General features: G+C 39.4%; 1 protein-coding gene across 1 annotated transcript in view; it reads right to left on the bottom strand.

Moving 5' to 3' along the window:
* The window catches only part of lrig1 (leucine-rich repeats and immunoglobulin-like domains 1), a 37,338-nt gene that overhangs the window by 1,345 nt on the left and 21,205 nt on the right, over positions 1 to 14,788 (bottom strand). The window contains exons 7-18 of the mRNA XM_082156219.1: positions 14,559 to 14,702; positions 12,925 to 13,068; positions 9,954 to 10,034; positions 7,147 to 7,218; positions 6,694 to 6,765; positions 5,692 to 5,855; positions 5,256 to 5,576; positions 3,941 to 4,222; positions 2,379 to 2,810; positions 2,157 to 2,288; positions 1,156 to 1,419; positions 1 to 913 (exon numbers count right to left, since the gene is read on the bottom strand). The exon at positions 1 to 913 is cut by the window's left edge and continues 1,345 nt beyond it. Of these exons, the coding sequence (XP_082012345.1) occupies positions 726 to 913; positions 1,156 to 1,419; positions 2,157 to 2,288; positions 2,379 to 2,810; positions 3,941 to 4,222; positions 5,256 to 5,576; positions 5,692 to 5,855; positions 6,694 to 6,765; positions 7,147 to 7,218; positions 9,954 to 10,034; positions 12,925 to 13,068; positions 14,559 to 14,702 (2,296 nt within the window). The 3' untranslated portion in view covers positions 1 to 725. The remainder of the gene's footprint in view (positions 914 to 1,155; positions 1,420 to 2,156; positions 2,289 to 2,378; positions 2,811 to 3,940; positions 4,223 to 5,255; positions 5,577 to 5,691; positions 5,856 to 6,693; positions 6,766 to 7,146; positions 7,219 to 9,953; positions 10,035 to 12,924; positions 13,069 to 14,558; positions 14,703 to 14,788) is intronic.

Raw genomic sequence — 14,788 nt, 5'->3', positions numbered from 1 at the left:
CAAAAACATTTGATCGTTTCTATGAATGTTTAAGATTTTGTTAAATTCCATTACTTTTCTAGGCATAAAACAAAACAAAAATTCCCTGATATTTCCAGGTTTTCTGACCATGGGAACCCTGTATCTTATTTAACCTAGAATATTCCTTTAAGACAGCCTATTGTGATCATTGGGTTATTTAAACTTCAAGTGCATGACAAAATTCCCATTTGTGAAAGGAAAAGTATACAGACATCTCCCAACAAAACATGTGGATTCTTTGATCTTGCAATAAGGCACTGCTTATAAAACTGGGAAAAGCAGGAGAGATCTGGAAAAAAAAGGGAAAAAAAAGAAATAAAATAACCACTCTGATCTCACCATGCAGCGAATAGAGTTAAACACTCTTTTGTAAAAGTTCTAGAATACATACATTCATATTTATATATGAAAACTCTTATGTACAGCTCAAAGCCCAACATTATAGCACTCTGTCATACATTTTGCATGCGTCAAATGCAAGCCACATTTCTGAAGTGTGAACAAAGCCTCCCTGAGGAGGATTATATCTATATACATCATTAACGCTCGCATGGGACGCCATCGTCCCACTCAAGCTTCGCCTTCAAACTCCGGACGCCCCTATTCTGCATTCAGATAGACGGGGGCAGCTTTGTCTGTGCCCCTCAGTGTGAGGTAGCAGTTCTCAGTGCAAAAGGATAAAAAAAAAGAGTGATGGTGCGGTGTTAGTCACTGGCCCGCCCGAAGGATTCACTCTCGCTTAGGGAGGCATCGGGCGTATGAGCGTGTCCGTTGGGTAATAGAGTCTGTGTAAGCTCGGACCCAATGTCACAGTCCCCAGACAGGAGCTTTACTGGCCGATGGTAGGTCTCTTCAAGTGAGGGAGGTGTGTCTGACTGATTCACCAACAGTCCTGAAAGAGGATGAGAGAAATTAGAAAATACGTGAGGTCAAACACTATTCTAGTTGTGAAAAACAAGAAATATTATCGCTGTATTAAGTCAATGTGAAGTCAATCAAAACTAACATTAAAAAAATGTGTTTTCGCTAAGTGATGGCAGTAGCAATGATTTATGGGACATGAGTGAGACTTCTTCAATTTATGGCTGTCTAAAACACAGCCACAGAGCAAAGGATTGATGAATCCCTCATCACCTTTTCGGTCGTACTGGTGCGATGAGGGCGATGTTGTCACCCTGTCGTGGTTGGTGGGAAAGATGGGAGTTTGACACTCTTTCCTGACCCCGTTGGGTGTGCCATTGCAGTGTGGTTCACCAGTGTTGTGGCTGGTGAACGTTGATGTCTGGTGTGTCAGCTGATACTCCAGGCCTGAAGGGGGCGCTATCCCATGAGGGTGGTAGTTGCAGTGTTTGGAGTAACTTGTACCGTTTTCCAGGCAGTCTGTACACACATCATAGCCTGAAGCGAGAGAAGCTTGTTAACATATGATGTTATGCGAAGATCATTTAAACGGACACATTCAAAAAAATTCATCTATTTTGTAAATGAAGGTTAGAGATCTTATTGTGAACTAATAATCAATGCATACGTTTTTTTGTGTTTTTTTTTTACCTTGTACTGTTTAATCAACTTTATCACTGGAACACCTCTCTAGTGACACATGCAGGACTTTTTAAAAATCATTTAGTCACTTAAACCCCACCCCTTTCTTACAGTCCACTTCAAGCTCGCATTTATTTTTGAGTGCACCACCCACATCTCACAATCCAATCAACCCCGCACTACATTTTCTACCCTCATTTTATAGAAACTACATTCACAAGGACAAATTTCTAGCCATTAATATTTTAGACCAGGTTTTCAGTGATCATGGGAATCCTGTATTAAATGACTGTTCATATGTGTGTGACTTTCTGAATTTCGTAAACACTGTGATTGTATGTTTTAGCCATAAAACTAGAATCCCAAACGGAATCTGCAATAATAGGATCCCGCAGAAAGCTTCGCAAATTTCCAAAGAATACATTCCTAAAGTTCAACATATTTTTGACTGAACTGATTATAATTTAAGCTGCCAAGTAGAATAGATTACCATTGTCGTTACTCTCCATTTAACACATTTTGCATAGTTGAAATATATTCCACAGGTTTTTCTCTCTCAAAATTCGCTTGGAAAAGGTCAGAAGATACTTTACCATTGTTTTCTATGTGTCCGTTGGGTTGAGATCCGCCATTGGACTCCACTCGTATACACACATCCTGTCTCTCTGATAAAGTGCCCTGAGAGGACAGGTAACTGGGGACGTCAGGAGGGACAATTGTCTCGTCTATAAAAGGCAAGAGCAAAGGTTTAAAATAAAAGTCTTGTGATGTAAAAACAAAAACATTCTGAGCCAAATCTATGTGAATATACGCACCTGTGTTTACACTGCACTCCTCGCTCTTCTTCCTCGTCTGGTAGATAATACACACCCAAACTAGTGATGTCACCACAATACTGGTCACCACAGCTATGACAATGATTCCAACAGTGACAGTGCTGGGACTTGTAAAAGGCGCGCAGTCCTCGTATCGCTGGTAAACACTGAGCTGGCAGTGAGCTCGCTCTGTGCCGAGGGTGTTGGACATGACACACGTGTAGCGTCCTGCGTCCTCAAAGGTGGTGGTGCCGATCACCAAGAGCTGATTCCCTGGAGTGAAGTGGTGACGGTCGCTGGGACGAAGAGGCTCCTCCCCCTTTAGCCAGGTGATGCGAGGAGGTGGGCTGCCTAAAGCCTTGCACTGCAGCGCAACGGTTTCGCCCACCACCACATTTCTATCCTCCATTTCCTGTGCCAGATGAGGGGTCTCTGTGGGAAGATTACAGGGAATAGTTATTGAATTACATACGGACATGAGTAAATTTGCCCAAGTACTTAAAATTCCTTAAATGGCTCGACATCGGGGTTTAGTTCATGTCACAGCTGCGAATCGTAATTGTATTGGACAAAAAAAATTCTCCTTACGGTACAAGTTAAGTCTTTTTGGAAAATGGACATTTTAAATCTTACATTAGGGATGTCAGTTCCATATTTTAAAAAAAGGAGTCTGATTTCTGAACAAATGACTCCGCGAATTAGTTATTACAACAGGACCCACTCTAGACTGATTTTTGAACAAATGATTCCTATGAACTGGTTCTTTTCAGTGAACAAAAAAAAACTAACAAAGCAGAATCAGCATTGTCCAATTCCTGGATGAATGAATGAATGAGTAATGAATCAAAAATATACAGTGGGACCACTGTAGTCGGATTTCCAAATGAATGATGCTTATGAACTGAACTCGTTTTAGAGAATGAAAAGCATGTGTGTATTCCAATTCCAGAACAAATGACTCTTATGAACTTGTGCTTTTTAGTGAATCAAAAACATACATCTCCAGTGTAGTCTTATTTCCAAATGAATGACTTTTCCAGTGCAATCAGTATGCAATCTGATTCATGAAACGATTGACTCTCGAGTCAACTCTTTTTAGTGAATCAAAAACATACATCGCCAGTGTTGTCTTATTTCCAAATGAATGACTCTTGTGAACTGTTTTTTTCCCAGTGTGAGCAGTATGCACTCCTATTCATGAAACGATTGACTCCCGAAGCCAATTCTTTTTAGTGAATCAAAATCAAAGCGCAGTTTAGGTCGATTATACCACATAATGTCCATAGTAAAATGAGTACTTGACTGTTTCTGCCTAGCAATTACTCAGTCGAGACCTCAGAAACACTCAAAAATACCACTATGAGAGCCCTCAGCATTTCCTCTACTGCCTGTGACCTCTTTCCTGACCTTTCACCTTCAACCAGCACATAAAGCCCAGCTGCTTCAGACGGGGAAAGAAATAAAACATTCCTACATAGAACTAAACAGCGGTTAGCAAAACTCCAACAGCTTAATAAACAAATCTGAATTCCATAATGTAAACATTACAAAAATGACCTTACCTAGCACTGTTAGAGTGACATTGGCGGAGATCATGCCCGCCGTGTTTTTGGCCGTGCAGCTGTACACTCCCATATCCTCAGGCTTCACGTCCATGATGAAGAAGACATCATCATCAGGCATCACACGCATGCGGCGCTCTCGGGCGGCAGGGAAATCCGTACCACCATCTTTCTGCCACGCAACCTGGGGAGTCGGATGCCCTTCGGCCGCGCACTCCAACCGCGCCTTCGTGCCCGTGCGGATCGTGATGTCTCGTGGGGTCTTGACGAATGAAGGCAGTACTGTGCGCATAGAAAAGCAAAGGGAAATTAGCCCTAGCAAGGATTATTCACATAATGTTGCTGCATCAGCACCAAACAAGCCCAGCATTCATAGCTGTGACTAACTCAATTGGTGATGGGAAATGGCTTGATTTGGACGGGCATGAAACCAAAAAATGCCTCAGGACAATCAATTTGCATCTGTTGCTCCAACTGACAAGGCATGTAATCCAAGTGTACCGCTAGCAGCAGAGAAGCTAAAAAGTTCCCGAATTCTAGCGGCACAGTTTGGTCTGAATGTTCAAACCCAATTTTGCTGGTACAATTCAAACTATGCTTTCACTGAAAGAAAAGCTCTGAGAAAATGGTGCATGATGGGAACTGGTGTGATTTGTGCGTTGAAAGAATTACTTAAAATTGCCTTTAAAAGTGAAGAATTTCAGATTTAAAATGATAAATGTATGTATAAAGTAATGTTACATTATTGTATGTATAAAGTAATGTTATAAACATTATATTAGATATGTATAAGCATGTATATTATATAAATATTTAAATGATAAATTATATAAACATTATAACATATAATATTATATATGTATAAGTATGTATAATATTACGTAAATATTATGTACATTATATAAATATATATTTCAACAACAACTTAAATTCATAATATATTATTACTAAAATAATATATAATATCCAGGGTTTGGAAAAATCCATTATTACAAATTAAACTGAACTAAACTAGACCCAAAAATATTTATAAAATATATATTTTTAAAAGTATATAATGTATAATATTTATTATTAAACACATATTTCAAGCCTTTAAAGAGATGATATATTTTAGTTTTTGTTAGGTTCAAAAGTTAATGAATACTATTGTGTATTAAGCATACACTGACATTTAAAAAGCAATTATTTGTTTGACAATGAAATGCTTCCACTGGAACAAAGGATCTTTGCATGATGGGCATTTTGTGCAAATGGTATGACTGATGGTCAAACTGAAAAGTACAGCTATGTAGTTTAGGTGTGTTAAATGTACCGTTTACAGTGACGCGGGCCTTGTTAGAGTAGGAAGAGCCGAAGTGGTTACTGATGATGCACTGGTAGCGGCCCTCATGGTTGAAGGTGACGTGTCGGAGGTGGAGGATAGTGGTGTACTCCATCACCCCTCCGTCACTGGCCCGCACATGGGCGAAGTTCTCCACCTCAGCTTGGCGTAGCGTCTCCTGGTCCTTGCGCCAGGTGAAGGTCATGGGTGAGCTGCTGCTGCTGGCAGCCGTGCAGGTCAGACGCACATCTTTGCCCAATACTGCTGCCGTGGTCACAGGGTGGACTGTGATCTTGGGTTTGGGAAGATCATCTGGAAGGAAGTCAATGCATAGACACATTTTAACAAATCTCAACATTAAGTTATTTCTTTTTTGTGACTTGTTTGTTTGTCATTGACTATGGATGTAGGATATAGCACTGCTTACGACAAACAAAGCTCTGTGGTGGAGCCTGGTAGATGCTGGTGCCCTTTAAGTTCTCTGGGTGGGCACATGTGGCCTGAACGCCAGGCTGCAGCCCTCGTGTTACCAGCCACTCCGGAAACCAGTCCAGCTGGCAGTCGCACAGAAAACTATCACTCTGAATATAACTGCAGAAAGAGGGAACGAAAGAAAGAGCCTCAGCCTGATGGAGATGATTTGACAGAATTGAATTATTGTGCACTTAGCTCACATAGTAGCATCCAAAAAAATGGCTAACTTAATATAAGCATAATGTCAAATATTAAAAAATATATATGTATAAATAAAGTTATTAAAAATTTCAGACTGAAATATGTTTAAGAACGGTATTTCAAAAACAATATTCTGTTCAAAGGTTTGGGATTGGTAAGATTTTTTGAAGTCACAAAGGCTGCATTTTATTTGTTCAAAAATACAGTAATATTGTGAAATATTATTACAATGGAAATAAACGGTTTTCCATTTCAATATATCTTAAAATGTAATTTATTCCTGTGATGTCAAAAAGATGAATTTTCAGCGTCACGTGATCCTTTTAGAAATCATTCTAATATGCTGATTTGATGCTCAAGAAACATTTCTTTTTATCATTAATGTTGAAAACAGTTGTGCTGATTAATATTTTTGTGGAAACTGATAAAAAAAAATCTGGATTATTTGATGTTTTACTGTCACTTTTGATCAATTGAATGCATCCTTAATAAAAATGTCTTTAAAAAAATGTAAAGTGGACTTAAGTGCACTTAAAATAAATATTTTACATTTAAATTGTCATTAGTGATGGCATTCTATGATTTCCTTAAAAGGAAACTAAACATTTCATCATGACTTGTATGTGCATGCATGTGTATTAATTGCAATAATTTGACTGTTAACTGTCAGCCAAACATTCATGATGTTGAGAAACATTCTAACCGGATGAGTGGTTGTGCGTGTGAAAAGCAGCGCGTGTTTAATGGGACTCACAGGTAACGCAGGTTCTTCATCTTACTGAATGCCTCGGGTTGGATGGAGCGGATGGCATTTTCCCCCAAGTTCCTGTTGAGAGATTAAACAGCCCTCAGGCGTGACGAAAAGAGGACATGGGAATGTTCACATGCAGCTGCTGCACTCGCATGCAAATCTGTGGCCTATTTTTATACGGGATAACTCCGAACAAGGTGGAAAGACCCTAATATCAGATGTGGAGTTACAGCGTCTGCAGAAATGCTTAAAAATTCCATTTCTTCTACGAAACTGACCATATGCTCCATAACTGTGTTCCTGTGCAAGTTAAAGCTGGCTCTAACGAGACAAGACCAGCTGGCCTTGCAAACCACCCCGTCCTCTCCTTTTACAAAGACACTATTAAATTGCTAGCAGCCCTCTTAAGCATTTACTTTTGGCAGTAAGAGCAGAACAGCATTGTGGGATACTCACAGGTGCTCCAGAGCCTCCAGGCCCGAGAAGGCTTTCTTGGCCACCGACTTGATCTTGTTTCCAAACAGAGTCCTGCCGTTTCCAGACACGCAGGGTGAGATAAACGAGTGGGAAGAGAGAAAGAGAGAGAGAAAGAGAGTGCACAATTAGTTGGGCTGAATCTGATAAGAGAGGGGGATTGTGGGATTGGAAATCCGAACTGTGTAGAGATTAGGAGGAGGGCGAGGAATCGGGGCCCGGCGCAGCTCTTCAAAGCGTACTTTTATCTTTATTAGAATTTAATAGCGATGACAAGGTGGAGCCCAGAGCTCGAGGTCACATGAAAACGAGCTTCAGTGGTTGGAGGACGACACGGCTTGTAAAGTAATAAAAGTGGCCTTGTCAAGGCTATGGTTCAAACCCCTTGTAGGGGCTAATCCTGCTCGCTCTTCAAAAGCAGCCGTACACACACGCACCGCGGGACGGCGAAGAGGAACGGGCTCCTTCGGGGATGTAACCCCCAACCCAGATGACACGATTTCCATTCTTAAGCACGTTGGACCAAAATCAAGCCCCTGATCAGTGCACTTCCTGTCCAAGAGGGCTCGAGACTCCTCAGTCAGCACCGTGAAAGCCAGCACCTCCTCATATAAACCAGATTTGACACCTGACTATGTTGTCGTTTCAATCAGGGGATGATCTTCCTGACCTTGGATGGGCGGATATTGGCTCACAATCTAGAGACGTGTCTAGGGCTGTTGCTTGCTGTGATAAACATGACCTTCACAGCAGCAGAGAACAAGTAGAGATGCACCGATATTAAAATTCCAGCTGATAATGATAGTCTGATCATTATTTTCATGCTATGGCTGATAACCAATAAATGACCCAAGTTAAAAATCTATATGAATCTATAAAAAGCTTCTTTTTTTTTTTTATCTATAATTTATTAAAAAGCTTTTTTTTTTATCTATATTTTATCTGAAATTAAAAATAAATAAAAAAGTAAAAAATAAACACATTTTTAAATCCCAACATAGTAATGTTAGATTCGTTAGACCAGTAGATTTTTTAAATTGATTTTGAGATTTGCTAAAGATTACAATTGTTATTAAATTATAAGCGTTTATAAACATCAACAATGGACAGCAAAGAAATTCTAAATGTAAAAATAGGGGAAATTTATATAATAGGAACATGCAGAATTATTATATTGATGGATAACAAAAAAAAACTAAAAAAGATGTAAATGCTTTACAATAAGGTCCCATTAGTTAACATTAGTTAATGCATTAACTATTGTAACTATCAATGTGCAATAAATGTGTTACAATATTTATTAATAGTTAATAAAAACGCAACTGTTCACTGTTAGGTTATTTTAGCTCAGGTCCTTTAAATAACAACAGATACAACTTTTTATTTAAAAAAATGTATTAGTAAATGTTGAAATTAACATTAAGATTAAGAAATACTTTAGAAGTATTATTCATTGTTAGTGCATGTTAACTAACATAGTTAACTAATATGAACAAATTAAACCTTATTATAAATGTTACCAAATAATATAATAGGATGTACATTTTTATACTTTATAAAACTAAGAAATGAGCTATAAATTAAAATGTTATATTAAATATTAAATCATATTAAAGAGCCACTCAAAAATGGCTCTTTATTAAATAAAGCATTCATTTAATTGTCAAAATTTGTTTTTTTAAATAACTAAAATCTCACCGCTATAGTGAAGTTTCATGAGTCGCCTAGTTTAATAAATATGTGCCCAGAAAACCTAGCCTCTGCCGTGTCTGTCAGCGGCCTGATGGTCTGTGTGTGTGCGACGGCATCTGTCATCTCCTGAAAGACTAAGACATCACCTCCACTCATCTCCTCAGGCCCCCCCACCATTCCTGAAGCAACCACCCATCTGCAGGTCATCCTCTGGGCAGCCTCGAGTCCTGGGCTTCCTTACCAACCCTATCATTCAAAAGCTCTAGTATTCCAAATAGAAACCATTGAAATAGATTCTAACTGGATCTGTTGACATCATGGGCAGGGTCACACATGGAATCTGTGTGCAAATATTTGGAGCGTACAAATGATTCACAAGACAATTATCAAAAATTGTACCTAAAATCTACTAAAACTTGAGTCATTCTCTCATTTACTATAGAAATGGTATTGGCATTTACTATAGAACCCCGTATTGTGGTAAGAAAACAATGGAAACGACTTTAATGTTGTGCGCATCGATCTCCAATTCTCACTCGCATATTCCCAGGCAGGGTGAATAGGGTTTCTGGCAGGGTGGCTGTCAGGATTTGGCGAGGGATGTGCATCAACAGGCGGCTTCCGCAGATTTGCGAACCTCCGCTCCCATAACAAAAGGCGCAGATCGGTGCGGTTGATGTGTGTGAGCACACCCCCTCCTCCGCCTGCCTCCCTTTTTATGCCCTCGCTGATTCCATCACAACAGCAAAGCCAAGAGCTCATCTCCTATCGGTCAATGATGAATAGCGTTCGCTCCAGTACTCAAACTCAAATGACCTCCACCACTAAGACTTCCCTTCCCAAATCTGCACTGCATCAAATATGAGCCTCGTGCAAGATGCGGGTTGAGGTTACCTGCGCTTCCTCTTCTTTTTGAGTCAATAAACATGACATTTTCTTGGAAAAGTGTGGCCTGATTTTGTACTATGCATGTGCATACAATGTCATGTTTATTGTGGAGCAGGATATTAGGGATTTCAATTGTCATGGTTGCAACTGGTTTAAGAATGTTCAAAACAACGTAAGTGCAGAGAGAAAGGAAAGAGCAGAACACTCACATCTTGTTGAGGTTTTCGAGGCCAGTGAAGGCCCCATTGGTGTCCTCTATAGTGCCAGAGATGTCATTGTGATCCAACTCCCTGCAGAGAAAAAAAAAAGAAGAGAAATTAGGAAAGAGACAGAGAATATGGAACAATTTACATTTGCTAAGCTCCGCCCACCTTGGTTGCTACCAAGTTTAGATCTTCCCCAAAATGTACTGGAAACTTCTATGAACAGTGTTTTTTTTATTAAATATGTACATAAATTGGATAAATAAATATATATTTTTTGGAAAATATTCTTTTGTGAGCTGGAATGAAATTTTATGGAATAAAAATGTACATATATGCATGCATTTTACATTTATTTTAAATGTTAATAAAAAAGTATTACATTTTATTTTCAACTTATTTTATATGTATATAAAATAACATTTAATGAGTGTTAGAGCATTTTTTTTTTCAATCATTTCTGTAGAACAAAATGAGGTAGGATTGGTCAGTAATGTTTTTAAGGCGGTGCTCAGCGGAGGGTCAATGCCTCGTCCATAAACCGCTGACAGATGTTCAGCAGTGGCACAAGCTGCCCTGGACACCTGGTTAAAAACAAGAACGTCCAACAACACTCTCTTTCTTGCTTTCTCTCCCTCTCTTTCCCTCTGCCAACCAAGCACATTCTTTTCTTTGTGAATTGTGACATTAAGGAGCGCAGCAACGCACAGGCCAATGCATGAATAATGCATGACAGCTGAAAGCGTCTTGCACAAACACAACTCTTTCACACAGTTGCACACATATACTCACTCTGACAGCCGTTTGAATCAGTCACCGCACCAACCATGTTGGCAGGTAAAGGCACATGGGCATACGCATAAAACAGCTTCAGACGAATCTCAAACAAGCCTGGACGGTGCCAGCGGCCTGCCTACAAGACCTAACTTTCTGATGAAAATCTCTAAACATGACGGATGTGGCTGGCCTGTTCCTCTCATTTAAATAATCATGCTTTTGAACACATTTTTCACTGAAACTTGTGACTTAAAGCCCAAAGTATACAGTTTTTGCATGCAACTACTTCAAACAATAGATGGCTGTTTGTATGAGGGGATAATGAGATTCTCACATCGCAGACACTAAACAAGAATGAAACTTTCTAGTGCACGTGTTCGCCAAGCTCTCAAATGAAGTATACTTTGAAAGGCTGTGCGCTTGGCTGTACGCATACGCCAAGCAATCGCATCAAAACTCATGTATACTTTGGGCTTTAGATGGTATAAGGTGAGGTCACATTTACCATTGTTCTGTGAATTTCCGTGGGTGAAATCCAGTCATTTCAATAGGAATCCACATAATCGGGAATGTCACGCGAGGGAGTATGATTTAACTGCATAGATTTTGTATTATAAATTTGCAAATGCGCCACATTGACCAACAGAAATTTGCTTGGATTGAAAGGGACTTCTGTGTGAGCTGTGCTTCATAAATTGCTACACTCGTGATCGCACCTTTACAATGTTTTGGTGGACTTTTAATGGTATTCTTTGAAGTACTATTGTTTATGATTAGTAATCATCTCATAATACCATCTGATGCCATTTTTGTAAGCGGGTCCCTGTGTTTCTATGCTATTAAAAAAAGATTGTTGTCGCTGAAAAAGAATAAATGTCTTTTTGAGGTGAGAGGGTGAAGGAATTGAGCCAGTTCCCTCCAGGCTGACAACCGCCCCCTTGGCTCTTTCTGTTACTTTCCCTCCATGCCTGGGCTTGGCTGCCAATTTCCTATTCTTTCTGGCTGGCTGCTTGTGAATGGACCCTGGCTTGTTAATGACAGTAAGGGCGGAGGCCCCCAGGCCTGACCCCCACCACCTCGGCTCAAAGACGGTCCGGTTCTGGTCTCTCACACCCGACCAGGCCTTCTCTCGCCCGGCCAGAAGCGCGCACCAATTAAAACCTCCCCTGCTTCTTTTCAACGGGAGCCCAAGCAAGGCACTAAGGCCATGATTAGATTAGAACTGGCTCAGAGAGCGAGTGAGGGAGAGAGAGAGAGAACGATATAAAGGAAATCAAGCAAGTAAGACATAAAGGAAGGACGGAACAAAAGAAAACAGAGGCCCTCACAATCGCACTTCACAGGCCCCTTCCCCCCACACTCTGCCCACTGCCAGCATCGCTGAGGGCCGTGTTGTGCCTTGGCTTGTCACCCTACTGTGAAAAAGCCTTCAACTAAGAAAGTAAAGACAGAATTCTCCTCTCTTTTCTCTTTTGAGACACTGAAAGAGGGGGGCATGAAGTGGCGGTTGAGACTTTGTGTGTCTATAGAAGTCAGGCCGGAGAGTTGGTCTCCCATAATGCCTTTCACTGTGCAGGGGGAAAAAAAAGAGGTTGCCTCAACTAGGAGGCCTTGAGCAGGGTGCACATGTGCATCCAACTTTGGTGGGAACCAACAAGGAAACAAAGAAGAAAAGAAACCAGAAAGTTTTCTCACCAGACTTAATGGCTAACGGCTACTTTAGCAAATGCCACTAAATCAATCAACACCTTTTTCTGCCACAGGTTTAATTCATTTAGAAACTAAGACTGTTTTGTGTAACCATTTCATGAAGGGAAACACTGTCTAGAACGATTGATTTCAATGGGGATGGTGTGTTACTGACACAAGTGCATATGTAGGCATTTTTTGTAATAATTTTTTGAGAGGCAGGACTCTTATTTTTATGTATATTTGTACTATTTTTTATTCTTTTTTATCTGTTTTTCTTTACTATTTCGTAATTTTTTTAAATTTTATTTTCTATATTTGTTACCATTCATTTGACCATTTTATGACTGATATAAACGTGACTCAGTGTGACCGAGCAGTGGCATAATGGTTGGCATGTAGACTTCCAAACCACTGTGCCACAGCTTTGACACCATCAAGTGTTTTTCACATGCAGGATTAGTCTCAGTTCAGGATCCCAGAGGTTTCCTCACAGGGTAAGAACACTTACAGCGTACGTAGTGAACTAAGGCCTCTGAACGCTCCCTCCGTGATGTGAATGATGGAATTGTGTCCCAAACGCAGCGAGTTCAAATTCACCAGCTTGGCAAAACTACCCTCAGACAGCTTCGTCAGGTTATTATAGGACAAGTTCCTGAAAAAAATGGAAAAACAAACAAGAACTGCGTTCAACTTTTGCATGTCCATATTGTGGTATCCTCGATTAGCTTTTTCAATGTTTATCACAGAAGGTTGATGTCTCATCAGGCAGTCTTGTCCACGATGCAATAACAGCCATGTCATAAACCTATCTGCAAAATCATGGCGGACCACTCAGCTGATACCACAGTCAACATGCCCTACCAATAAAGCCTTGTTATCCCCACAACGGACAAGAGTGTTAGCTAGAGGAAGATATCGCACAATACGCTTGACAGTACTGCGCAGTGTATACACACATTTACCCAGATAAGATCACTTTCACTCAGGTACAGATCTCTGTGTAACACTTGGCAGACGTATACGTGGAGGATTACGCTGTTTTCTTTAACTAGCATCAGGAGAGATGAGTGAAAACGGTGCTGAGCTCCTAAGCGCTGGCAATCCCGTGCATCATTAGGGGATAAACAGAGCTTATCTACAGCAAGACGAGGAGTGCTGTGCGTTTAGTGCAGTAGGTGATACTGCGGACAAATGCTTCCGTGTAATGTAAAGATTGGGTGCGATTACATTTTTTTTACCAGGTGTCAAATTTGAACAATAATCCTCTTGTAGATTATATTTGTTATACACAACCGTTCAAAAGTTTGAGGTAAGTTAGATTTTGTTTCAAGAAATTAATACATTTATTCAGCAAGGCTGCATTAATCTGATCAAAAGTGACGGTAAAGACATTTACAATGTTACAAAAGGTTTCTATTTCAAATAAATGCTGTTCTTTTGAATTTTCTATTCATTAAAAAAAATGTATAATGTTTTCACAAAATTTGAAGCAGCACAACTGTTTTCAACATTGATAATAATAAAAAAAAAAATGTTACTTGAAGACCAAATCATCATATTAGAATGATTTTTGAAGGATCATGTGACACTGAAGACTGGAATAATGATGCTGAAAATTCAGCTTTGGCATTAAAGGAATAAATTACAATATATTAAAATAGAAAACAGTCATTTTAAAATTGTAATAATATTTCACAATACTGTTTTTACTGTATTTTTTATCAAATAAACGCCGCATTGGTGAGCATAAGAGACTTCTTTCAAAAAAATTGTACCAACCCCAAACCTTGAATGGTAGTGCATTTATGTACAAATATCTGAAAAGCATCTTAAAAAGAGCAGATTTTTATAGATTCTAAATCATAAATGTCATTCTAACATTCGTCAAGCAACATTGTAGAAAAACTACATGAAATGCACACGTCTGCGCTCTTATACCATAAAAGTTACAATAATGAATTATGATTCTTATTATTTTAAATAAATATATATAAATGTAATAAATAAATTAAATAAAACTCTATTATCCTTTAAAACAATTTTTTTAATTTATTATTTTCAGTTACATTTTTTGATTTAAGTTTTATTTTTTTATATATACTGAAAAAGAACGAGTAGTAGAGGAAATGAGAGATATCTCACAGTTCTTTGAGTCTCTCACAAAAGCCCCATCCCTCAGGGTTAAAGTAAGAGATGGAGTTGTTGGAGAGGTAGAGCTGCAGGAGCGACTCCAGACCGTACAGAGAGCCGCTGTTCACCTCCCGCAGATTGTTATAGTCCAGGTGCCTACAGATGACAAATGCACACAATATAATAACTGTATGATGCAAAGAGATTCACTACATGTGGTGGATATATATTTTATTGCAGGT

This window comes from Leuciscus leuciscus (assembly GCF_965113295.1).
Source record: "Leuciscus leuciscus genome assembly, chromosome: 23".
NCBI lineage: Eukaryota > Metazoa > Chordata > Actinopteri > Cypriniformes > Leuciscidae > Leuciscus > Leuciscus leuciscus.
The sequence above is the reverse complement of the archived record's forward strand: the minus strand, read 5'-3'. Positions and strand labels throughout refer to the sequence as shown.